This window comes from Anabrus simplex, chromosome 1 (genome assembly GCF_040414725.1).
Source record: "Anabrus simplex isolate iqAnaSimp1 chromosome 1, ASM4041472v1, whole genome shotgun sequence".
Lineage (NCBI taxonomy): Eukaryota > Metazoa > Arthropoda > Insecta > Orthoptera > Tettigoniidae > Anabrus > Anabrus simplex.
The window spans coordinates 1,019,418,528-1,019,446,358 of NC_090265.1; the positions used below are offsets into that span (position 1 = coordinate 1,019,418,528).

Here is a 27,831-nt window from a genome sequence, read left to right on the forward strand (position 1 = left end):
CAAGACACCCTGGCTGTTCCAATATCGACCAGAACAATTTCCCGTCGATTGGTTGAAGGAGGCCTGCACTCCCGGCGTCCGCTCAGAAGACTACCATTGACTCCACAGCATAGACGTGCACGCCTGGCATGGTGCCGGGCTAGAGCGACTTGGATGAGGGAATGGCGGAACGTCGTGTTCTCCGATGAGTCACGCTTCTGTTCTGTCAGTGATAGTCACCGCAGACGAGTGTGGCGTCAGCGTGGAGAAAGGTCAAATCCGGCAGTAACTGTGGAGCGCCCTACCGCTAGACAACGCGGCATCATGGTTTGGGGCGCCATTGCGTATGATTCCACGTCACCTCTAGTGCGTATTCAAGGCACGTTAAATGCCCACCGCTACGTGCAGCATGTGCTACAGCCGGTGGCACTCCCGTACCTTCAGGGGCTGCCCAGTGCTCTGTTTCAGCAGGATAATGCCCGCCCACACACTGCTCGCATCTCCCAACAGGCTCTACGAGGTGTACAGATGCTTCCGTGGCCAGCGTACTCTCCGGATCTCTCACCAATCGAACACGTGTGGGATCTCATTGGACGCCGTTTGCAAACTCTGCCCCAGCCTCGTACGGACGACCAACTGTGGCAAATAGTTGACAGAGAATGGAGAACCATCCCTCAGGACACGATCCGCACTCTTATTGACTCTGTACCTCGACATGTTTCTGCGTGCATCGCCGCTCGCGGTGGTCCTACATCCTACTGAGTCGATGCCGTGCGCATTGTGTAACCTGCATATCGGTTTGAAATAAACATCAATTATTCGTCCGTGCCGTCTCTGTTTTTTCCCCAACTTTCATCCCTTTCGAACCACTCCTTCTTGGTGTTGCATTTGCTCTGTCAGTCAGTGTATATGGCCTTGTGTCGTTCATTCGGCTGGTCAGTTGTGGTATAACCTTGTTGAAGACAGTGGGAGCTGGAACTCTCCACACGGCTGGACCGTGTCCATTTTACTTGTAAACTTCATACTGGACTTCTGTCAAGGGTGAGCAGACACTGTTTCTTTCTATCATTTAACGTGCCCGACCTTCCTATACTTGGGCTTCGCCGTAGTAACGAAATTGAACTTTGCTCCCTTCAGGATACATCTGAGTATTCATGCAGCGCAAATGTTCTGCCTTTTGGACATTCATATTCCTAAAATGTGGTGTAGATGGTGTACTGGACAGCTGATCTAATATTCTAGTCCATAAAGATTCCTTACTTTTGAGATGAACTTTTGCATCGCGTCTGTTAGTGCTGGGGACTTGGCGGCTTGATCCTTATCCTATCCCATTCCCCCCGTTTCTTATTTCCTCATTCTATCCTTTATCTTCTATCTATTTTTATTTCTTTCCTTATCCCATCTATCTGTTAATTTTGCGTAAAAATGGCGCTTGTTCAAAAGATGTGGTCTGCTAATTTAATTTGTATGTTCATCGGTTAGCTTCTATTTTATTATCGCTTCTGCGCATGTGTGTGTGTTTTAATCCCTTCTGGGATCATTTGTTAGAATTCCTTTTTTTTTTCTTTCTAATCTACCAAAAGGATCAGTCCCTGAAACTGGAGATTGGTTTATTTCAATTCTGAATCTCTTGAATTGTTTGGCATGAGGTTACATTACAATGTCATATTGTAAATATTGTATCAATTTTGTGAGCTTATCTTGCAACTTTGTATTCTACTGGCACGAGCCTGAAACTTTATTTGATGTACCTCCCTTCTAGCGTATTGTGTAATATAATGCAAAGAAACTGATTTCAGAATCTATGGGTTTCCCCCCCATTCTTTTTCTTTTTCCCCTAATTGCAGTGTCGGAACATATGTCCAAAGATTGTAGTCATTGTTGCTTAGGAATTCGATTATGACGATGTAATTAAAATTTGTATCACCTACGTGTCTTAAAATCAAACTTAACGCTTTTATTACGCCATATGCTGGTTCATACTATTTGTTCTGATGTAAATATAATTTGTTACCCCTTTGAGATTGGTATAATATATTTGTTATTTCCAAACTTGTTTTCCAAAATTCTCTTTCACGAGTTCCTTTCCCCTATTACTTCTGTTTTCACTGGTACCTACTACGGCAATTCTCTTGGGTAGCGGCCCTTTAACTTGTTTATGCACATGTATGGAGCTCTAAATTGCACTGTTTATGGTAATGTTGACACGATGTATTGAACTGTTATATTCTCATGTTGCACGCTTCTCGGCACTCTGCGCGGTTGTGTATTGTCAGTTCTGGGTACTTTGATATCTTGTTGTCTAGTGTCCCGATCAAGGGCACTTTCTTAAAAGCAAATCTCAATTACAACGCTATTTCTAGCAAGTTGATAGTAAGCAAAGACACTATCAAGTAAAAAGACCGTAACATATGGTAGCAGAGCGTGGTTTCGATCCACGGACCTCTGGGTTATGGGCCCAGCACGCTTCCACTGCGCCACCCTGCTATCCTTTATCTTCTATCTATTTTTATTTCTTTCCTTATCCCATCTAACTGTTAATTTTGCGTAAAAATGGCGCTTGTTCAAAAGATGTGGTCTGCTAATTTAATTTGTATGTTCATCGGTTAGCTTCTATTTTATTATCGCTTCTGTGCATGTGTGTGTGTTTTAATCCCTCCTGGGATCATTTGTTTCTCCGGCCGAAGAGTAAAAGGTGACATAATTGAAGTCTTAGGAAAACAGTGTAGGACTTAATTTCGATAATTTGAAGCGGATATATAAATTAGCAAATAATTTAAATCTTTAAAAAGAACAAAACCAAATAAAATATATAAAAAAATAGGAAGAAATTTGAAAAGAAATTACAATGTGAGGCTCAACTCGAAACAGCTTGCCGTGGTGATTGATAAATGAATGGGAGATGATAAATAGAGAAAAGAGTGGGGAATAATGAGGGTGGGAGGGAAAGGAAAATGGGGGGTATCTAAGGAGGATCATTGGGTTTTTTGTGGAAGGGGGAAGTGGCATGAAAGGGTATTGTGTACATTGTGAAAGATTGATCGCTTACTTGTTGACTTTAGGTTATTTAAAATGGAGATGAGAAAATCGAAAAGGGCATTGGGCTTCTCAGAAATATCATTCAGGTTAAGATTTGTTGAAAAACTGGTCGAGGTGTACAAAGCAGTTTTCAGTGATGTCTAGGAGAGGGCCTTTATTTAGAGTGCTGAGAATTTCAATATCCTGGTCTATTGTAGCTAAAATATGTTTTGTGTCATGTATGTGTTGTCCCACTGCCGAAAATCTGTTGTATTTTATTGCATTACAGTGTTCAAAGTACCTAATTTTGATGTTACGTCCAGTTTGACCTATGTCAGACGAGTTACAGTTGTTGCACTTAAAACGGTATACGCCTGATTTAGAAAAGACACTCGTTTCATATAAGGAGTTGGAGTTATGTAATAATTCAAGGTTTCTATTATTAGTTCGAAAAGAAATCACGGTATTGTGTTTTTTGAAGACATTAGCAATACTCTAGGCATTTATATTGAATGTGAATGTGGAGTAAGCAGCTGGTTTAGGATTATCTTTTACAAGTGTTGTGTTAGGATGGTGTTTAAATTTGTTAATAATTTGTTCAATAAAATATCTATTATAAACATTAAATTTGGCAATGGAGCGGATGATATTTAGTTCTTTATTTAAGTTTTCCTTTGATAGCGGAATTTTGAAGGCACGGTTAACCATACTGTTGTACGAGGCATGTTTATGTGTCTGTGGGTGAAGAGAGTCTTATTTTATGATATTAGCTGTATGTGTGGGTTTTCTATAAATCATATATGATAATGAGAAAGGTAATCAGCTTATTGTTATATCTAGAAAATTGATTTGTTTGATTCTGTTTCAAGAGTGAATTTAATATGAGGATCAATTTTATTGAGGCTGTTAAGAGTAGATGCTGCATTAATAACTCTTTATCATCTAGGATCACAAATGTGTCATCTACAAATCTAGCCCAAACGTGTTTAAAGTCGTCATTATCAATGAAATTGTGTTCTAAAAAGCCTAGGTATATTTCTGCTAGGATCCCTTAGGCTGGAGAACCCATAGCCAAACTATCTTATTGATAAATTATATTGTCGAAGATGAAGTTATTAACTACTAATTTTAAGTTGGTAATAAAATCATTTATTTCAAGTTTGCTTAAGCAACTATGTGTTTATATTCTTCTCAATAATAGGAAATAATTTTTTGAAATTAATGCTGGGGTACATATTGACAATATCGAAAGAGTGTAGAGAATGGTGTGGTTGGATTTTAAAGTTATTTAATTTCTCAACTAGTTGTATGGTGTTTTTTACAGACTTATTCGATAAAAACTTTAATTATTCTTAAGAAATTTTTGAATGAACTGTGCTAATTTGTAAAGTGGACTGGGTCTGTAATTAATAATTGGTCGAATGGGGACGTCAGTATTATGAATTTTAGGGAGAGATTTTGCAGTTGGCAGGCCTGGATTCATGCTTAATAATCTTGTTTTTTCATGTTCAGTAAATAAGAAAGAAGAGTTCTTTAGGGTTTGTTTAAGGAGTCGTTGAATCTGTTGAGTAGGATCTTTCTATATTATAGAAAAGGCATTATTACTGAAGAAATTTTTGGTTTTTTTTTTTTTCAATATAATCAACTTTATCCATTATTACTGTAGTGCTACCTTTGTCAGCAATTATGATAATGAGGTTATGATATTTAATTTTCTTTTTAAGGTTAAGAATGTGTTTACGTTCAGCGAAGGGAATAGTGTTGCTATTATCGTTAGGGGTGTAAATCCTATTAAGTTTTCTTTTTGAGTCAAGTCTAATTTCGTCCTGTAATTCTAAAGGCATTTTATTGATAGCTAATTCAGATTCAGTGATTATATTAAATACAGTGTTATTTTTATTTAAGTTAGGCCAGTTATGTTTAGGGCCTTTTGATAGGATTAAGTTGTTGTCATCATCTAGGATTGTTTGGGATAAGTTGACAACAGGGGAGTGGAACTTACTAATTATATTGTCGTGACTTTTCGGTTCTGTAGATAATTTTTTAAGGTTCTCTTGTCATAGCGATGTTTTCGAGATTGTTGATCTTTCTGTCTTAAGTTGATTGCTTTTTGGAAAGTGTAAAGAACAACTTATCATCTACATGGGTTTGAAATAAGTCCCACTGAGCGCTTGATAGTAGGCGAGTTGCTTCGAGGTGAGATTCATAAAGACGATTGTTCAGGAAAGATTTAATGGCTGGTCTACGATTACATAAAGTTATATCGGCATTGCGAGGAATGGCTATTTATATTTATTCCATTCAAATATATACCAGTATTTAAAATACATATTAATAAAAATAATAAAATATAATATATTAATATTAATAAAAATATGGGAGACCATTTGAAAGCTTCAGTTTACGTAATTTATTATCCTTTACCAATTTGCAACTTCTGGTGGGAAGAAGTTGAATAAAAATTCCTCCCCCTAAACCTTATAATGTTCTATTTATTCTTCCAGGTTTTTGCTAATATCTGTAATCTAGCTTCAGTACTTCTTCACAAAGCCAGCTGGTGATATTGGTAGTTGTTATGGGAAAAATAAAAGGGGTTGTATGTGGCTTCAAAGCTAGCTGTGTAGATATTATCTAAAATGATGATGTTAGAAACCTGTAATATTTTTTGTTTTTGCATATTAGAAAAGTTATGTAAACAATTATTACATTTCTTTGTTCTAGACAGCAGACTCTGTTAAGAGGGCTCGCAGTATGTTAGAGTATAGTGAAGAGTCCATTCAAGTACCCCGAATCTTGGTCGGCAAGGTAATCGGAAAAAATGGCCGCATTATTCAGGAAATAGTGGACAAAAGTGGAGTGGTAAGTTTGTAAAACTGTTGTTTGTATGCACCTATTTGAACCTATTTGTTGTATTGTTTTTGTATGAAGATTCTGAAATCTGACTTGAACTTAGTATGGTTCTGAATCCGACATTTCAGCAGGAAATTGTTATTGTTAAGGTTAGGTTAATTGTAAAGATTACAAAAATATTGTTTCCGGCTGCCTAAAAAACAATCAAATATATAAATTCATGATTGTATTTGTGAGTGTTGTTGACACATCTGCAGAATTTGAGTTTGTTTTAATGTGCATTCCTTAAGTCTACAGTGCTTGAATATTTTGAATAGAAGGATACCTATTGCCTCTATTATAGGCCCACTTAATGTTCTACACCTTCTGCTATGTTCTACAGTACCAGGTGAAATAATTGGAACAAGGTTTTTTTCCTTCATAATTTTCCTCTTGTTGGCAATAATGTGCTTCACATTGCTTATTTTCAAATCCCACGCTCCCCATACATTCCTAGCACTGTTATTCATGAGTGATTAATCTGCGAGACAATATAGAAGTCTGTTTATTTCTTTGTGTGTCACTTTTGGGGGAATTTTTTTTACTTGCGCGATTACTGATATCTATCCAATAAAAAGATACAGTCTTGATATCAGCAGCAGAAATGGAAGTTCATGAGACCAATGCTTCAGAATATGAGAGGAGATAAGATCTTGTAAATTGAGCAGAATATGTGATAGTAGACTGGAACACAGTGGTAGGCCGAGGAAGAGAAGATACTGCTGTAGGTGAATTCGGACTGGCACAAAGGATTGAAAGAGGAATTTCGCTAATTTAATCCTTGGTTCAAACACCACAAATGATGACTGTGCATTTGGACTGGTGACACAGGAAGGTATCAAATAGACTTCATTATGATGAGGCAGAGATTCGGAATTCAGGTGTTAGATTGCAAGACATTCCCATGAGCAGACTCTGACCACAACGTGGTGGTCATGAAATGTCATCTGAAATCACAGAAATTGAAGAAAGGAAGGAATGCAAAAGGATGAGATCTAGATAAGTTGAAAGAAAGGAGAGTGAGGGATAGTTTCAAGGAACATATTGCTCAAGGACTAAAGTAAAAGCCTGAACAAAACACAATCCAATTGGCAGCACTATTTTACGTGTGCAGTATTTCAGGTAGGAAGTAACTATAATCAATACAGCATTCATTCATACAGTGTGTGTTACGGCTAGTTACGGCTGTAATTTCCGATTGGCTTCAGTCATCTAGAAGTATCATAACAGCTACGCCATGTTAACCCTTTCAGGCAGACTATCTTGCTTTCTCCACAGTGTTCTAAAAACTCACACTCACAAACAAAAACACACATAGAAAATTAATTTTCTTAAAAAGTCTCGAAGTCATTTGAATAAATTAATTCGAAGAAAGTTGTGTAAATTTTTTTATTGGGTATAGGTACAAATTCTACACAATGTGAGGAATTTACGGTAGTTTGAAGCCTCCCATTGGGGTTAAAACAGTATTGAAGATACTATTGTTGTCTTTATCACAATTGATATTTTCATCATCACTAGATTTACGCCAACTCACTATCACTACATGAATCACTATCACGGTAGAATTCTTTCATTATAGTCATTAACACGAAACACTGCGTGATGAGGAAGCCATAGTGTAAACAAACAGCAGCTAGCTTCATTCTTTTATCTCTAGCTCGACAACGCAAGGAGGATAGATATTTGGAGCAACGCTACTGCAAAGAGAATATCTTCTTGATTCCAATGGTGTGCAACAGATGGCGTTTGCATTCATTTTTGGCTACAATCAAAGCAATTGACGCAAAGCTGCACAAGCCCAAGTACGTATTCGGGCTGATACCGTGTGGCAGTAATTAGGAGCCTGAGTACATACTAGGGCAGACATTGAAGGAGTTAAGTGTTATTACAAGGCCACATCAGTCAGTCATGTAGACTGCTGCCCTTGCAACTTCCGAAAGATTACTACCCCGTTTTCGATGAACCATTCGTTAGTCTGGTCTGTCGACAGATACACATCCGACGTGGTTTCATCTGTGGTTTTCGGATCAGCTAACTGCTTCTCTGGTACGCACAAGCCTCCCCTTTGCGACAAGGTCACTTCACAGGGGGAGGCCAGTGGTTATATAAGGCTCTCACCTTCTTCACCTAGCTACCCAGAAGACTACTAAAACATTGGAAGCAAGTGCAAACATGGATACATTGTTAGTAGACATACGTTTCTTTAGAAGGGGAAGAAGACGAAGAAGAAGAAGAAGAATAATAATAATATTTGAAGATGTATATGGAAATGAGCGAACCTGAGCTCAAAAGCCACAAAATTTTCATACATACCAACATAATATGGTTTAATCTCGGTGATTAAACAAGCAGGGTATTAAAACAGTGGGAGCTTTTGAGATTGTTTCATGTTGGTGAAGTCATATCAGAAGAAAGCAGCAATAGCAAATTTCTTGCAAAGAAGACAGAAATGAAAAGCGGCGACACTGAACTTGACTTGTTATTTCTTAAAAATACAATCCCCGTTATCACAAAGTATATCATGTTGCAAGAAGAAGCTTCCTCCATACATAAAGTGGCCAGGTACATGAAAGGATTTAATGGTGAGGTTGATGAAAACTGAAAATGGAAACCAGTTAGAAGTATTTTGAAATGCATTACAGTTATAATGTTCAATAGCAGGAATTGTCGGAAAGATGACAACGATCTTGTTACTGGCGTTACATGACAGCACATTGAACGAGGAAGTGAGGCTGGCGGTTTATCTGGAGATGACATGAGACAGTTTTCATATAAGTAAGAAAATTCTGCACTACAGTACACAACTACATTTTGGACAAATTCTCTTTTCATGATTGTGTTGAAGCATGAAAAAGTAGTGGGTGTTTCATTGAGAACAACTTCATTTCCATCAGCTTTTCTTTTGCTGAATTATTTCTAGACATAATTGGGGGACTCGGGTGTAAATAATGGTAAGGATCATGGCATGTTTAATACCAACTAGAAATTTGTCAATGTTGTGATTCATTTGTGGTTGCTATCAAATAAATAATGAGTAAATAAATAGATAAATGAGTAAATAATGGTATGGAACATGTCTGTTTAATAACATCCACAAGTGAATCGCAACGTTGATAACCTCGTGCAAGTGGGGGATGCAGACAAAGAATACACCCACGGTATCCCCTGCCTGGTGTAAGAGGCGACTAAAAGGGGCCACTAAGGGATGATGAAATTAGAACCACGAGAATACTTGTGATTAGTACCATTATGTGTGGAGCACCATGGGTTGACATTACTTGCGACTAGTACCACCTTGTGAGGAAACCCATGGGTCCACGTTGCATAGGAGCAGTACCATTATCCGAGAAACACTACGGGTCTGGGTGTTATTTGTGATAATGGTCATCATGTCTGTTCCACCAGGCAGTTTCACTGTGGTCAAAATAGGTCTGCGTTACGTATGAGTAATACCACTAAGTGAAAAACACTTCGTGTATGGCTTTTGCCTGTGTTTAATGCCACTATGTGAGTAAAAGCATAGGTCTGCGTTGCCTGAGAGTAGTAGTAATTTGAGTGAAACCATGGGTTTCTGTTGGCTGTGGGCATTGCCATTATGTGTGACATACCGTGGGTCTACATTGCCTGTGATTAGTGCCACCCTGCTAGAAACACCATGGTTCTGCTTTATCAGTGATTACAGTGGAACCTCGATTCTTCGTTCTTGGTGGCTCCATGAAGATAAAATGTACAACACGGGAAAGCGGAAAATCCAGGAGTGAATGGAAACCATCAACAATTTGGCTAAACATTACAAAAATGATTTTTGCTAGTTGCTTTACGTCACACCGTCACAGATAGGTCTTATGGCGACGATGGGACAGGAAAGGGCTGGGAGTGGGAAGGAAGCGGCCATGGCCTTAATTAAGGTACAGCCCCAGCATTTACCTGGTGTGAAAATAGGAAACCACGGTAAACCATCTTCAGGGCTGCCGACAGTGGGGTTTGAACCTACTATCTCCTGAATACCGGATACTGGCCGCACTTAAGCAACTGCAGCTATTGAGCTCGGTAAAATGAAATATGTATAATTATAATCTTACAAACACTCCTAAACCAAATCAAACTACAGCCCCAATGGGCCTTTGCCTGCCAAGCGACCGCAGGTTAGCCCCAAGGCCTGCAGATTACGAGGTGACGCATGGTTAGTGTGATGAATCCTGTCTGCCGTAATTGCTGGATCTTTATACCGGCATCGCCATCTGACTATTAGATAGCTCCTCAATTAAAGGTAATCACATAGGCTGGGTGGATGTGGAACCAGCACTTATACACAGGTAAAAATGGCTGAACTGGCCGGGAATCAAACTCGGGCCCTCCAGATGAGAGGCAGGCAAGTTAGACCGCGCAACCGGGATCAACATTAATTGCCGGTACATGAGTTCAAAATATCGATACTTTATATTCAATTTTACAGGGGAAACTTAGTCTGTTTCCAGTGAAAACTTCTTCCAGTTCAGCAACTTTGATTTGCCAAACTCTTCGAAAAATCTAATCATGCCAAGCCAAAAGACAATCTACCATAAGTAGTTTCTACTTCTCTCTTCTAATAAAATAATGCGCATTAGATACAAAAGTGCCCCACATGATGGCAAAATCCCTTCTTTTCTTAATCTTCCATTGTAATTTGGTCTCTGCTTTACTGCTCGTATGTTTCTGGAAATCTCGTACCGTGTAAATTAGGCTATGTTATTAGGTTATGTTGAACTTGAGAACATGGTTTTGAATGTAAGTATCGATTCTCTTTCTCGAATGCATATGTTCAGTTCTGCCCATTACTAATCCAATCAAATTGGGAAGAAAAAGAAAAAAAAGAAGAAACGCATCAAAACTTTTAGAAATTACTCTTCTTCGTGATCTTGAACTCGACTGAAAAGCGCGCTCGTTGCACATGTCAGTACAAGTTTGAGATGATACAAACTATTTAGATGTAACATGTACAAATAAAACGACTGTGGTTTTTTTATTTTTAACACAAAAACGTAAAATTCCTAGTGTTATACTAGGACCAGAACAGTAACAGGCAATCCCTAGACCTCCCTTGGCTTTTTGTGTGTAAGGTGTAGCATTTCTTCTGGTCTCAGTAGCATAATCATATACGATAATATTGAAATACTAGATTTGTATTAAGAAGGAGCGGTTTTGATTCCTGCCATAAAGCCCAGTAACTATAGATTGCCCTCAGGGAAGTGTCGAAAACCTGTTCAGCGATACAATTGAAAAGATTATAATTATATACATCAAAACCTGGACATAATGTGGACATTTTACAAGTACAAACATTTGACGAAACTCGTTCAGTCTTCAAATCGAGCTGGTGAAATGTGGTTTTTTTAAATGATATAATTTAGCCTAAGGTTAAATAATAAAAGTATTGATCAGGTGGAAAAGTTTTTATTTAATTCTTATTTGATTACAATATCGATACGGAATGAAGTGGATAGTATGTAATACGACCACTAATAACATAAATATTTGAGAATTAAATTTTAGGCCTTCCCTTAAGATACCATTTCACTCAGAGGGAGTAATATTATTTATAGCCTAGATTATATTGACGTATTCCCCTACTTTTCATACCAGTTTTCATTAAGTTAGGAACACTAATAACATAAATATTTGAGAATTAAATTTTAGGCCTTTCCCTAAACTATCATCTTTCTCAGCCTGAATATAATTATTTATGGCCTAGATTGTAGCAACTTATTCTCCGGCTCTGCATACCAATTTTCATTAAATTCTCTCTACCCTCTTTCTGGGGATACGTGTGCATACAGACAGACAGGCAGGCAGGCAGAAATTACGGAAAATTAAAAAGTACATTTCTTTCTTACTGGGGACACGGCCAATACAGAAATATCATCCTCTTTAAATTCCGAGCAATGTACAGACAGATCTCTTATTTTATATATATTAGATATTTTTTTAAACTTTTAGTTTAAGATTCTGTATGGCTTTTTTAGGAATTTGGGGAGTGTTCGGGTTATATGGATTATGAGAAGTGGTTAGATTGGGTAATTTTTCACGTATTTCTTATCTAGTCCCTTCCTGTTTTCTCAGAGGTAATTTAGAAATAAGCTGCTCAAATTTTGCTACTGTGGTTATTGAATTACCTGGTTTGTTTGAATGGGGCCAGTTAAACTTTGGACCTCTTTCATATATATTAGTTTTAATGTGATGCAAGTGCAATAAACCAATATAACTTGAAAACAATGTTCTCGCATGCATGGGTATTGAGCTCGAATTATTATCATTATTATTATTATTATTATTATTATTATTATTATTATTATTATTACTACTACTTGTATGAATAGCTATGAAGTGTTTCATCCATTTAGTATTAGTATTATTATTACATCATATGTACAAACGATATGATTGTGCTGTCTGTGAGGTTATGTCATGAAACGTGCTGTCCATGAATATTCATATGACTTCAGTTAATGTAAATACCTGTAAATTTATATTATGTATTCTTACCTGTTTATATAATTTGTACGCCATAATTGTGAAACACACTGTAACTTCCAGAATGGAATAGGTAGACGAGAACGATGTAGAATATTCTGTACATCATAATATATGTATTAGGCACACTCAAATTTTGGAGAATGTATATTTTGTAATGTAGCCTGGCCAGGCACCAATATAAGGAGGTGGTCTTGATAGTAACGACGGGTTATTGTTTAGTAGGTCTTTCATTGGTGAACACATGTTGTGGTTAGGCTGACATGCTGATGTAGGCAGTCTGTAATAATTTTTTTCAACTGTGGTTCAAGGTTAACCTCTATATCAGGGGTGGCCAATAACCTTAATTCTGGGAGCCGCAAAAGTGGGAGCATGTTTAGAAAATTGTTCATAAAAAAAAAGACAGGTTTTTCATTTTATAACAAATGAGGGAATATTTATTTTCTACACTACACAGAACATTATTGTTCAGGTACACACCGAGGAATGAGATTTGACTTCTGAGAAGTGCTTTTTCGAGTGTTAATTTTTGCTGTTAGTTTTTTTAAAATCTGGCCGATAATTGGTAAGCGCAGTTCGCACAAGTTCACTTATATGTTCAGTAGTTAGGTGAGATCGATATTCAGATTTAATAAATGTAAGCGTTGAGTACAGTGATTCACACACATGAGTAGTCCAGAGATTGAGATAAGTCTCTCGGCACACTCTTTTGTCAGTGAATATTTTTTTTCTGGAACATTCTTCTTGCTATTTGCTTTACGTTGCACCGACATAGATACATCTTATGGCGACGATGTTATAGGAAAGGCGTAGGAATATTTATTTATTTATTTATTTGTGTCTTTATTAAGTGGCAAAGTTAGGGCTCTTGGCCCTCTCTTACACTTAACCACGTACAATTTTTTTATTTTTACAGTATTAATCTAAAGTATCATTGTAATCAATTACTGTTATTCAGATATATATGTTAGATAAGGAATTACAATAATACAATTAATTAAGGTTACTACTGATGAAAAATTAAAGGATAAATAGAGAGTGGATAATAACAAAAAAAAAATATCAACTTATAACCTAAAGAATATATCTACAACTAGCTTAAAGAAAAACTTATTCAAATATAAGACTAAAATAAATTAACTAGTATGTTACGATCTGAGTGAACTAAAATCAATGTTACTATGTAGTCTATTTCTATGAACAGTCTATAGCCTTAAATGAGAGTAGTAAGGACATAAATGGGATAGCCTAAGAACTTAAATCTAGTACGTCATTTTTGATTTCATTCACACGTCATTCACTCTTACATTCATTCGAGTCAACTGTATGTACTCTGGAGGAATTTACGGTAGGCTGTTTTAAATGTCCTAGACGAGCAAGACTTTTTAATATCATCCGGGATCGTATTCAATAACCTCGTAGCGGAGACCAGAAATGAATGGCTGTAGGTATTCGTTCGATGCGGTGCTATTTCAAGTAGTGATCCAGAACGAGTGTTAATTTCGTGGAACGAAGAAAGAAGCCTAAAATTGGACGACAGGTAGGTGGGGCTGTTTGAAGAAAGCAACTGATAGACAAGGGTCATTTGGTGCATTTTTCTACGGTCATTTAAACGTAGCCATCCCAACGTTTTGTAGTATGGTGTTAAATGAGCATCATGTCGGAGCTGGAAGGCATATCGAATGCAAGAGTTCTGTACTCGTTGTAGCTTTGTTGCTTGTTCACAGGTTAGATCAGTCAGTAAACTGTCACAGTAGTCAAAGATTGGAAATAGAAGTGTTTGTATGAGTTTTAATTTAAGGTCCAGTGGGAGAACATTTTATGACGCTTCAAAGGATAAATAGATGCATGTACTTTTCTGCACACATTGGTTATATGCTCATTCCAGGTCAGAGTCTCATTTAAGGTGACCCCGAGGTTTGTAACAATCTTGGAGTATGGCACTTCGGTATCATCAATGGTAATTGGAGGAGGATTGTGATTACTATTTAGAGCACATAGTAATTTTTTGTGTCCAATTATTATGCTTTGGGTCTTTCGTGGGTTGATGAGTAAGGCGTTGTTCCTGGCATACGTTGTGAGTCATTGTAAGTCTGTATTCATATGCTGGATCGCTTCACATATACTATCTACACTGGTATGGTAATATACCTGTAGGTCATCAGCATACAGATGGTATTTACAGTGGACAAGTGGGGATGAAATATCATTGATATGCAGGCTGAATAATAAAGGTCCAAGCACAGATCCTTGAGGCACGCCAGATAATCTGATAGCCCATTTGGACATAACATCGTTTACTGAGACACACTGACGACGACTTGTGAGGTAGGATATAAAGAAATTGAGCGCATTCCGGTCAACGCCAAGGAAGCGCAATTTTGAAAGGAGTAGTTGTATGTTGACTGTATCAAATGCACTGCTAAAGTCAAGGAGCATGAGTACCGTCACCTGTCGCTTATCCATAGCAAGCCGGATATCATCTGTTACCCGAAGGAGTGCTGTCGTCGTACTGTGGCCCTTCCTGAAGCCAGATTGCAACGGGTCTAGTAGTGAATGATTTGTAAGATATTCAGTTAGTTGCTCGTGAATAAGTTGTTCAAGGGCTTTCACAAGCGGAGGGAGTATTGATATAGGGCGGTAGTCTGATGGATAATTTGATGTGGTGTTCTTCAATACTGGAATCACTAGAGCATCCTTCCAAATGTCTGGAAAAGTTCCTGAGTTTATACAGTAATTGAAGATGTGAGTAATGATCAGTAATACTGCGCCGATGACATTTTTGATGAAGCCTATTGGAATATGATCTGCTCCTTTCGCTTGAGATTTAATGGAATTTAAGACTCGTTTTACTTTGTTTATATTGACAGTTTGCAATGAGAATGTTGGTTCAATATTCAAGTAATTGCCATCTTCTTGTAACGGGATTCCGGATTGGGGTCGAGTTTCTTTGATTTGATTACCAGTGAAATGAGAGTTAAGCATGTCCAACGATATTGTTGGTATATGAGGTTCTAAGGTATTAAGGTACATCCCCAGCATTTGCTTGATGTGAAAATGGGAAACCATGGTAAACCATCTTCAGGGCTGCAGACAGTGTGATTCGAAACCACTATCTCCCAGATGCAAGCTCACAGCTGCGCACCCCTAAACGCAGGCCAATCTGGATTATTCTTCTAAAATTGTATGGTAGAAACGACACTTCGTTTGAGTCCTTTTGGTCCTTTGTCATCTTGCGGTTCTAGTAGCTACAATTCTACAGCTGCTGTATCCTTTGTTATTGGTGATGAAGCAGGACAGCCATCGCCCACAACATCAACAGCAAAAGGATTTTCCAGGAATTAAAATTAAGGTTTAAGTGATCTCAAATCATTCAATCTGCCATTGATGTCTTCAGCATGTATTCATGTAATCTTCAGTTTCCACCTGAACGTCAGGAAGGCTTTCAGTAAGAGTTTTCAAACATATGAAGTGAGAAAATATTTTAGTCTGAAGGTCTTTTTCAGAAAAACTTTAACATGCTATGAAAGCTAAGTACAGTCTGAGCCGGATCAGATGTAAGTTTTTATCTTCCTTGTAAAGATATGTGTAGCGTTTTTAAATGCTGGACCACATCTAAAAAAAAAAGCCAAATCTAACAACCACTATAGGCCATTAAGTTCAGGAAATGATTTTCCTTTTTCTTCCATAAACTGTTTGATTGGATTGATTAATTCAAAACCAATAAACATCAGGAAGCTCGTCATTGTTCATATCTTCTATAAAAATTTGAACTTTCGGCGTGTTTTGGCACATGAGCGAATACAGTTCACAATTTTAGAACAACATGCATAATATCCGGGTACTGAAAATATTTTGCTGCTAAATGTTCTCTGTGAACAATACAAGGTACAGGTAGAAAATCGGGAACTGATATGTCAGCATTTAAAAGCCCAATAAGCCCTGGTTTTATGCCAGTCTTAGATGGTGCACCATCGGTAGTAATGCTGACAATATTACTAATATGCACTGAGTTTATCTGTAAAACACCATCCACTGCTTCTTTAATGTCACAACCATGAGTAGTATCCTTCAAAGTAACCAGGTCTGAAAGTTCCTCCACCACCTGCAAGTCCCTTGCCCCATACCTCACAAATATGGCTAGTTGTGGTTTATCTTTGATATCAGTAGACTCGTCCTGAGCCTGACTTACTGCTGAGCTCTTGCTTAGATTTTTTTGTAAATTATTAAAATTATCCACACTAATAACAGAAACTCGCCTCTCTATTGTGTGTCTAGCAGCGGGCATTTCGTTGATCAGTTTCTGCAGTTTCTTATTTTCGGGTTCTAAAATAGAAATAACTTGTGACATGTTATTCTTAATAAACTCCCCCTCTGTGTAAGGATTTTTTGCTTTTGCAATGTTAAAAGCCAAGATGAATTCAGCTTCTGTTGTCATATCTGCTTCCTTGGTAAAAATTGACATAACCCTACTCTGACCATGGAGTTTTTCCTTTAGTGATTTCAGTTTGGTTTTCCTTAACTGTGAGCCAACAGGAAAATCTTTGTTGAAACCACTGTGGTTAGTGTCATGATGGCGTTTTAGATTACTGGCCTTGAACCCTGACAATGTTATTTGACACAAAATAAATTTGGCTTACCGTTTCTTTCTAAGAAAATGAATTCTTTCTCCCAGTCGGTATTAAAAGCTCTATTCTCCTCTTCATATTTACGCTTTTATACAACATCGCAACTGTTCGGACACTAGGCCACAGCTGATCTTAACCAGCACACAGAAAAGCAGCGGCACTCGCTACTGCTTATACGTGAATGCGACTGGCTTCACCTCATGACACTGACTCACTGACACACTCGCCTCCCATCTCTCACCATGGTCCTACAGCGCTAATAACGTCACACATCGCTGCTACTGACTGTCGCCGGCCGCGAAATGTTGTTAGATTACATTAATTGTATCATTTAATTTTACTCTAAGGTTGGTGTCAAGAGCCGCACAAGACTGACTCCAGCCGCATGTGGCTCGTGAGCCTCATTTTGACCAGTCCTGCTCTATGTGCTGTGTTATTCAGTTGTTTGAAATGGCGGCTTTGTTGATGACTCAGATTGAAGTGTTCTGTTCTGATACTGTGATTAAGGTCATTTGTGTGTTAGCTTCTAAATAGATGTGAAAGTATGACTGTACCAACTGACAGCATTTTGTGTGCATCTTTGTGGTTACGTTAAATGTTATCAAAATGTTATTCTGTTAAAATTTTGACAGAAGGATGAAAGTAATGTTCGTTACCCAAAACTTTAAGTCCTTAACTTTTTGAAAGTAGTTACTATTGGATATTTTACTGTGTAAGTATCATTCTAGTTTCTTATCTTGTTTCTTGGTAAGGATGTTCCAGATTTTTATATTACTATATCTTTGGAGAGAGTCCTATTCTAGCGGGATTAGCGTAGAAGCAGCACTCAGATGCGTGTCATATAGCTGAGTAATTTCATTCTTTAGCTATATAGCATGGGTTTTTGATTGGAATTTTTTGTTGCCAATATGTTAGTTTGCGTTTGCTTTTCGAAAAATGCAGGGATTCCGTGACTTTCTTTAGTTTGATTCATAGAGCTTTTGGTGTCCCCTTATCAGCTAGCAATTTAATGAAGGAAATGAACATAATCTTTAGTCTAGCTATTAAGAATAGTTTCAGTAATTTATTTATTGACAAAATCGTCAATAAAATCAGTAATAAACCTGAAACAACTCTTACGAGAGAACCAAAAAAAAAAAAAAAAAAAAAAAAAAAGAGAGAGAGAGAGAGAGAGAGAGAGAGAGAGAGAGAGAATTGCATCCATTTACTTACAATAATGGTAAGATGTATCAAATTACAAATCTTTTTAAAAGACAGAACCTTAAGATAGCTTTTAAGACTATTAATAATTCTACTTTGTTTCTTAATAATCATAAAATCAATACCAGATTTAAATTCTCTAATTCAGGAGTCTGTAAATTGAATTGCACCCACTATCCTGCCAGCTATATTAGGCAAACAGGACACAGCTTTTCTATTCATTATTGAGAACACTTTTAATGCAAAAATATGTGGTAAATTCTCGGCCATGAGTAGTCACACGTCTGACTGCAACCATGCATTTTCCGATACTGAAAAAGATCTTTCCATCCTCAAAATAATTAATAAAGGTGCTCTTCTCAACATGTATGAGAGTATTTTTATTGACATTGATAAAAAAATTAACTCCAACGGTAATCAAAACGAAATTTTCGAACCGTACAGCATCCTTTTTGAGAAATTATAATAACTATTCTTTCAAAATATCAGCAATTCTAATCCTTTTAATTCATCTGTTCCCCTCCACTCGACTCCCCCTGCTACCACTCCCCTCACCACTGCTCCGGAACATGCTGCTCCTAGCTCACAGTTAACACCAGACAAAAGTCCCACACGGAGCCATACACGAGCCAGAAGGACAAGGGAGAGAGACAAACAGGGCGGAGAAGTAAAGTACTCAGACACCGTAAAAACACTTTATTTATTTCAATATTTCGTACTACAAGTCTCTTACCTTTTTTCTTCTTCCTTTTCTTTTTCTTCTTAGAACTTTCAAATTATATATGGATTGCAAGAATTGTCCAGCCACATAATACAACTCAACACTCCACCTATTAACAAGCCCTGTTTGATCAGAGATATTCACGTACTGAAGGCTTCCAACATGAGATCACATCGACATTTTTCAAGTTTGAACTCTAATTTTAGCATGTTGTGACCATCTTTTTAATTCGTTTTGTACATTATAAACTCAGTGGGACTTTCATCATTCAATGATTGGTTATAAGACTTACATGAGATGCGTTTGTAAAAATCTGTGTTTAAATATGACAGATTGAGTCACCTTGACTCTTCAGCATATTAATACATGTCATTTTTTTTTTTTTTTTAGCTTTAAGATTATCATGTGTTTTTATAATAATAGCTTAAGTTGAAGATGTCTCACAATAGAAGAGATGAAACATGACACTTTTCTTAAAATAAAATAAAATAGAACATTGCACTGTATTGTAAAGGTGGAGTCATTAAATCCATTAGACCTTATTTCTTATAGTGGAAGTGAAAGTGGGGAATCACGGAAAATCAGTCTCAGGAAAGCAGACAATAGGGATCGAACTCGTGTGTTTGTCGAATGCAGAGCCGTAGCACGGCTACTCCGCTCAGTACATATTAGTCCACTATTATGAAATTTATGTACAGAAAGCTACTTTCAATTATGTTTTTGTTTCATTTTGTGTTTGTCAAAAAGTGGAAAAATTATTCTAAGAAAAGTCACAGAAATTGATCCCACACTCTGCACAAACTAAATCAATACATAATCTATAGGATTTGTTTCAGTATCAAAGTTTGACAACATTAGCCCTTAATCATTATTAGGAACATGCGTATTAGTCGTAGTTCCAGGATTATTATTACTTTTGTCAGATCCATTCTGTTGTTGTCAGTGTCACTTATGTGGTTGTTTCTGTCAGAAGAGCTGGAGAAAGAATTTTGGACTTCAGATCCACTTACACTAAAATCTGACACTTCTTTGTATTATTCAGTATTGACACTATATCAGTATCACTAATCTGTTTTTGCAGCACCATTTCACCAGAAAACCGTGAAGGTACGTAATTACTAAGTATGCGCGTGAAAAAACTGCATTGCAGAACATATTACACAACTGTTACTACCGGGAAAAGGTATTGCAAGGTACTGAGTGGATTTCCATCATCAGTAGAATTAAAGGAACAACTTCTGACATCTATGAGCATATTTATATACCTCAGCTAGAGAAACCGTGAAATTCGAACAGAACATTTATAAACCTATACAGTGTAACACCTATTCACATCTTTTGATTGCCAGAAAACAGGATTTTGCTACAACTAGCGATGAGAAATCTGGGAAAGAGCACAGTAGGGCATTGGATCAAAGAAATTCAAGAGGATCTCAAACCTGTTTGACTCAAAATTGCAGATAGCCTACAGAGAACAAGAATAAAATTACCACCCTTCTTAAGAATCGCAAATTTTCAACTGAAATGATGCACAGAAGGCCTGTAGGGATTTCAGATAAATTAAGAACACTGTGATCAGAACAAATGAAGAAGTGCTGGGCAGATAAGAATCAATCAGTACAACTTTCAAAAGAAAAAGTGTACGTGGAAGACTCAAGTGGTCCAATGTGGCCAATAATAATAATAATAATAATAATAATAATAATAATAATAATAATAACAATAACAACCACCACCCCAATTTTGCGACCTCGATTTAATGTAAATCCACTTTTAATAAGAGAAATTTCCAGTCCTCAAAATTATTCTGCGAGAGCAATGCAATTTTATATTTGATTTAACGTAATTCACAATAGGTCAAAACCCCATTTACCATTAAGGAAATTTTAAAATTCGTTTTGTTTACGGGACAGAAAGGACCTATGAGAAAGACGTCATAAGCTTGCTAAGGACGATTCAAGGCAGAAGAGGAATTTCGAGCGCAAGCACTTAGCGCTAAAGTGAGATGTCTGACTCATATACACATCTGACTGCGGCTGCAGTAGCAGAAGAGAACCCCTGATTTAATGACAAATAACATTCGAAAATTCCTCTGCCATATCTTTCGGTTACAATGAAACCCCTTCTACTGATTAATCAGTTATTATGGGCAAATTTGGGCGTGTTACTTTGTATTCGTTACCAATATTCATACACTGTACAGTCCAGAGTTTATATTGAATGTGATCGATCATTGTCCGTATCTATTACTCGCTACGCGCGAGTAAGTCAATCTTGAGCAAGCGTTGGAGTCTGTCTCGGTCTGAGGTCTCCGTCCTCACAATTCCGACTTGTGTAACCAACATACAATGAAGGAGAGTACAAATGATCCACCTTATATCAATGCGAAATATTGTAACCAAACATGGGAATAATATGTTTTTGCAATACGTGCAACACCTGCAGTTGTTTACTCCTTAGAAATAAAGGCGGAAGTGATAGCTTAACCCCTCAGCGCGGTGGATTTAAATGGTCGGTCGTCTCCGTGCTGCGGGAGAAGTTTTGAGCATGGTTTTTAAACCTCCCCAGATCTGTGCAGGGCTTTTCTTAAATCAACACAACTTTGGTACTATTTTACGGATTTCAATAAAACTTGCACATGCATGTTTAGAAAACTCCAATCTTTTGGAAAGTATGATGATATCTTTCCTTAATAGTTCAGTTTGGTGTGAACATCTTGAAGCATCCCTCAAAGCTTAGACCCGCTTCGCAGTCTGGACACCGAAACACTGTCTCTCTTCGAACTTTCTGTTTGTAGCACATGACATAATCGGGTAAATTATGAAAAATTAGGAGGGTCCGTGATATGTATCAAGTGTCTCATCGTTGAAATGCAGGGTTGGGAATCTGAACCATCATTGGTTAATTTCGCTAGCACGGGTGCTGGGTGTATGTGTCATCATCATTTTGTCCTCATCACGATGTGAAGGTCACCTACGGGTGTCAAATCAAAATGACCTGCACCCGGCAAGCCGAACATTTTCTTGGACACTCCCGGCACTGAAGGCCATACGCCGTAAAATTACTAATTAATTCAGATACATCCATTGAAATAACTGAGCCAAAACTTGGCATAGACAGAATAGAGCTTTTAGGAAAATAGCTCCATAGCATCGGCTTTTGTATTATAACCAGGGGTCGAAAAATACCGGGCGCCCAGTCGCCATGGCGCCTGAAAATTTTTACCTGGTGCCTGAATTTTCAAATTTGGTTTTGAAAATTTATTTTTTGAAATCCGGAGTTCCCTTACATGTACTTTCCCATTGCTTTACAAAGTAACAAGTCGTGTGGTGTTTCACGTTTTTTTTTCTGTTGCTCATATATTCTAATATCGGCAATAAACATTTTCTGTGCTTTTGGCAAGGTCTTGAATTCTGTAATTATTGCTCTTCATACCTTGGAACTGGACGTTTCAGTTCTGCACGGTCAAGCCTAGCGGTCATGGGAGATATCGTTGTAACCCGTCAAACAAATATCCTTTCATGTGGACGTATCGTAACACATTGAGTTCTATTACAGATGATCAGCTTTCGGTAGCCGAGTACAAAGATCAGACCAGAGTTGTGGAGAAATGCAGAGACCTACTATGTTAAATAATTCCACAAACACTACATTATTGCCATCCTTCCCGTGACTAGCCGTTCCTCAACTATTGCCGCTAAAGCTGTGCCGATAGATTCCCGTGGAATTCATTCTTTGTATTTAGAACATACGGAATGACGTGTTTATCAATTCTTGTATTTTCACCGAACAATATTTATACTTTTAATTTAATTACAGCATTTTGGTATTGAACAGTTAGCACTTTATAAATACTGTTGTTTTTATTCCTGTGCGTTTATGGAAAATTGGCAACGTAGCATCAGACATCGAAGCCCGCGAACTCGGAAGCCATTTAACGCTGGTGTATTTTACGTTACTGGGCTATACTTGAGAAAAGCGGCAAAATGAAACGAACAAAACCGCACAAATTGACTGATGTGAGTAACAAACAGTGTACTCTTTCAGATTTTTTTTCGTAAGTAGGGCCCGTAAATGTAACACAAAGTGATACAGAAGGGAGTGAATGTGAGAAAACACTTGATGGAAGTGCCGACTGTAGAGTTCAGGACGACAATGACCAGCATGAAATTTATGGTATTTAAGACAATGATAGGTCAAACATCAAAAATACGTCAAATTTCAATTTTCAGGCAAACGGAAATTTCCTCACTTTCAGCGAAGTGCGTAAAGAAAATGAATGCTAATATGGTCACAGCATATGAATGCATTGCTCATGGCATCTTATCATATTGCAAAAAATAACAGACCCTACACTGATTTTGAAAGTTTGGTTACATTGTTAAGCAAGCTGAATGTTACTGATTCAGAGACGTATGAGAATGATACACAATGCAGAGAATCGTAGCTTGAATGACTACTGTGGCTGTGCTATGAAGTAGGAATTGCGAAGTGTAAATTATGCAGTAAATTTCGTAGAATTGCCGATAAACATTCTAAAGGTGTATCCCATGGTGCGAAATCGCGGGGGGGGGGGGGGGCAGATTTTCCTCCCCACCGACGATTTTATCTCAAAGGTTCCCCCCCACTAAAATTGCCGGGGGGGGGGGGTTCATTATAAAATTATGAGGAAAATGTAGAATACATATAATTTATGACTGAAATTAATGATTTTTACTGAACATATTTTTATGAAAACATCAGCAATAATTCAAGTGAGTGCCAGACCTTCAGCAATAAAACAACGCAGCAGTGGCAATCCGGACCTGCAACCTATTATTCATATTTCACTCTGACAAGTCCATCTGAAACTCGGGAAAAATATAAATTACTTGAAGCTCTCCTCCTTTGTCATTTCTCTAAGTAGCTCGAGCTTACACCACTCTTGTACTTCTTGGAAAGGGTGTGTTTCCGATAAGTAATCAATAGGACAATATTCACTTAAGCAGTGTACAAACCGACAAATTTTTTCAGTCAAAACTTAGCCCTGATAGAGGAAGGTTCCACTAATAAAGCAATAAATCAGGACAAATCGCACCTCGTCTCTCAAAACTTCTCATCTGATTGGAATAATGTTCTGATGTTTATCATTCTTGTTATAACAACAAAATTCAAACAAAAAGATCTACAACTTACATTTGTCTGGGGAGTGACGGGGTAATTAAATTACAGGAGAAATTAACACCCCCCCCCCCCCCGCGAAATACTGCCTGAAAAAACACTGAGTTAAACCCTATGTCCCTTCCCCCCCCCCCTTTATTTCTGATTTCGCACCCTGGTGTATCCGGATTTTCAGGACCATTTAAACTGGAAACGTTTAAAACATACAAAAAATCCTAAACTCACTCGAAGTGTCAGGAGGCCTACCAAGCGCCCGCTGCTCAGCCCGAAGGCCTGCAGATTATGACATGTCGTGCCGTCAGCATGACGAATCCTCTCGGCCGTTATCCTTGGCTTTCTTGACCGGGGCTGCCATCTCACCGTCAGATAGCTCCTCAATTGTAATCATGTAGGCTGAGTGGACCTCGAACCAGCCCTCAGATCCTGGTCAAAATCCGTAACCTGGCCGGGAATCGAACCCGAGGCCTCCGGGTAAGAGGCAGGCACGCTACCACTACATTGCGGGGCCGGCAGGAGATTGAATGTTTCATGAAAAATCCCGAATGTGCACTTTTAGCGAGGTGCGTCAAGAAAATGAATGCTAATATGTTACAGCATATCAATGCATTGTTCATGGCATCTTATCATACTGAAGAAAAAAAAAAAAAAGACCCTACACTGATTTTGAAGGTTTGTTTGCATTGTTTAGTAAAATCAAACAGGCACATGTAGTGTAATTTTAAAAGACGCTGACCTTGAAGGTGACTCTGAGACTGTACTACTTAAGGCTACATTTCAAAAATAATACGTAGCTTGATCCTAGTCTAACCTGTTGTGTTCATAATGTATATTTGCGAAAAATGTGCTGGCTCCTGATAAAAAGGGGCTGGCTACTGAATTATTTCTATTTTCTTCTACCCCTGATTATAACCATTAGTATATAAAGAGTAATCACAACGTATATCTCGTCCTTTGTGACTGGTTTCCAATCCCGCATTCTGGAACGAAGTGGTAATAAGCCCCTAAATTAGATTCTTTGCTCAGCACATCAATTTGTTTCAAGAACTATTAGCTCCACTAACTCATCCGTAAAGAATGTCTTGAAAAGTCACACCATCGCATTGCTCAACTGCTTCATTCTGACGTCCTGGCTTCCCTGTAAACTGTTCTGTTTGACCCACGTAATTAGTCATGTTTTCCCACCGAAATGTATTAGCTGTGACATGCAGGTTGCTATTCTACGCACTATCAGTCGTATCTGCTGATCACTCAAATCACTGCCTGAATCTAACAAACTTTTGTTAGAAGAACTCAACTGTTCTAAAACATCCTTTATTTCCAAGTTCAATAACCTGCACTTATTTATAAAAGCCATCTCCACTCAAGACCAATGGAATGCAAGAGGCAGCGTGTGATAAGGAAAAAGGACTTGCAAGAAAAAAAAGTCTTGAGAGCCCTGAATAGATAAAATTTGTGATTTTGTTGACAGCCAGGTTCTTTCCCGAGAGGAAATGAAGGTACATGGTGCGGCAGAAATACCTGACGAATTTTAAACGTAAATAACTCAACAATGCATCAAGCCATTTAAAGATATATTGCTCAGTTGGAAAGAGTAGTGTTTGCCATTTGCGTCATATACACATACACACTAGGTTTTGAAAATAATGTCATCCAAATGCCGACTGTCTTGTTCGATGCACCTCTGGAGCCTCTCCCTGAAGTTCTGCATGACTCGCTTGAGCATGTCTTGTGGTATTGCCTCGATTTCTTCATGGGTGGCAGCTTTCAGGTCATGTAGTGTTCACGGCTTACGTCAGAAGATGCGATTCTTCAAATATCCCCCAAGAAAGAAATTGCAGGAGGTGAGGTCAGGGGAACGGGCTGGCCATGGAACGTCATCCCGTAAGGAGTCTGCATTTTTTAAATAAGTCTCAATCGCGAAACCTCGGCGCTCACCACTCCACGCCATGCTAGCGACTGGCTGGCTGACTGACTAGCCCGGTCGAGACTATGCACGTGTTCTCCAAGGCCAAGAAGGTGCGCACCACGACAATAACGCCTGTTTGAAAGCTGTGGCCAGTACGACCTTTAGTTCACTCCAATATACTGTATGCGACATAAATGGCTAAAGTAGAACAATAAAAGTTTGACTTCCACCTATTCAATACTTTACAAGCAATTATAAAATTAGGATCTCACCCTTATTTTATTGCTAAATTATTAAAAACATAGGACATGTTTCGTTCAATTATTGAACATCTTCAGCTACATACACTTTTAACAAGGTCAAAATTATTCTAATAACCCTGCAACTATGGTTTACTTGTACTTTATGAAGTATGATGTATAGTAATGCTCGCGCCAGTTAGCAAAAAGATTTTAATGTGTATCCATCTGATAGTTTTAAGATAACAAAATCAAACAGATTGTACAGTTATCATATCTGAGTAACTTATGACATTGTATTCAAATTTAGAACGCCATTTTAAAATATCAAACACTACAAATAGTAATATTGGTTTAACAATGACGACGTAATATATAATGTTTTATATTCAAAAGTATTTTAATAGTCATTATGATTAAATCTGTTAGCAGTAAACAATAGTTGCAGGTTGTTAGAATAGTATTACCGATTTTGACCTTGTTAAAAGTGTATGTAGCTGAAGATGTTCAATAATTGAACGAAACATGTCCTATGTTTTTAATAATTTATCAATAAAATAAGGATGAGATCCTAATTTTATAATTGCTTGTAAAGTATTGAATAGGTGAAAATCAAACTTTTATTGTTCTACTTTAACTGAATTTCAATACGGAAAAGTGAGGATAATATCATGCAAAGTAAATTACTAACCCTGCTCTTTTAAACTCCGCAACAAAATTGCGAATGGCTTGTTGCGTTGCTGAGTTATTTACGTCTGAAATTCGTCAGATATTTCTGCCGCACCCTGTATAATGCAAGAAGCGTACATAGTAGTCGCTAGATAGCAGACAAAAGCAGTGCTTGCCCCTGGTGGCAGAGATAAACATTCCTTGAAATATCGCTCGAATTTCAGTGACAGAACACTATTGGGACAGGAGTAAAGGTATATCGTTCGAAAGCTCAATCCATCCGCTTCATGCAGAAATTAGTTAAAACAAGAACAGCTTCTATCATAACCGCTACGTTCCAGTACAGTACATGCGTGTACCATCTGAGCAGTGCTCGGCACAGCATGCTGACAGGTTAATTTTAATACCTTTTTCTGAAATAAAATGAGAATATGATACTTCTCCTACTCAAGATACAGTGGAATGCATAACTAACTTCAGACGTTAGGTTATGTACTTCTGGTTCTTGTTAAATTTCAGAAGGACTCTTCCCATGCAAATTTATAGTGAAAATGTAATCATTATTCTACAGGGAGCTTGAAAAATGTTTTGATAATACATGCGCGGTAAATTTAGGTTAGGTGACGCCATTTAAAGTAAGAAAATGGAAATATTTGCCATAAGTCTCTGGAGTCATGCTATTGCAATTTTTCAGAATGAAAATATGCATGTTCAGACTATTGGAATTAGAAAATACGTTCTAATGAGTTAGCCGCTGCTCTGAAAATATGTTTTAACAAACCAAATGCTGTTTCATACAGATTTTAATGGATTTTTGTGTGAGTTTGGTATCTTTCCCGACTCCTATGGAAAATCATTTATAATGTTATAAGAACGACCTTAAAGTAAAGTGGTTTTGCATTCACCGAC

At 37.7% G+C, this 27,831-nt stretch overlaps 1 protein-coding gene across 2 annotated transcripts in view; it reads left to right on the top strand.

The window, feature by feature from the left end:
• The window catches only part of Fmr1 (synaptic functional regulator FMR1), a 604,856-nt gene that overhangs the window by 214,950 nt on the left and 362,075 nt on the right, over positions 1-27,831 (top strand). For both annotated transcript variants that reach the window (XM_067136974.2, XM_067136973.2), the window contains one exon: positions 5,719-5,856. In XM_067136974.2, the coding sequence (XP_066993075.1) occupies positions 5,719-5,856 (138 nt within the window). The remainder of the gene's footprint in view (positions 1-5,718; positions 5,857-27,831) is intronic.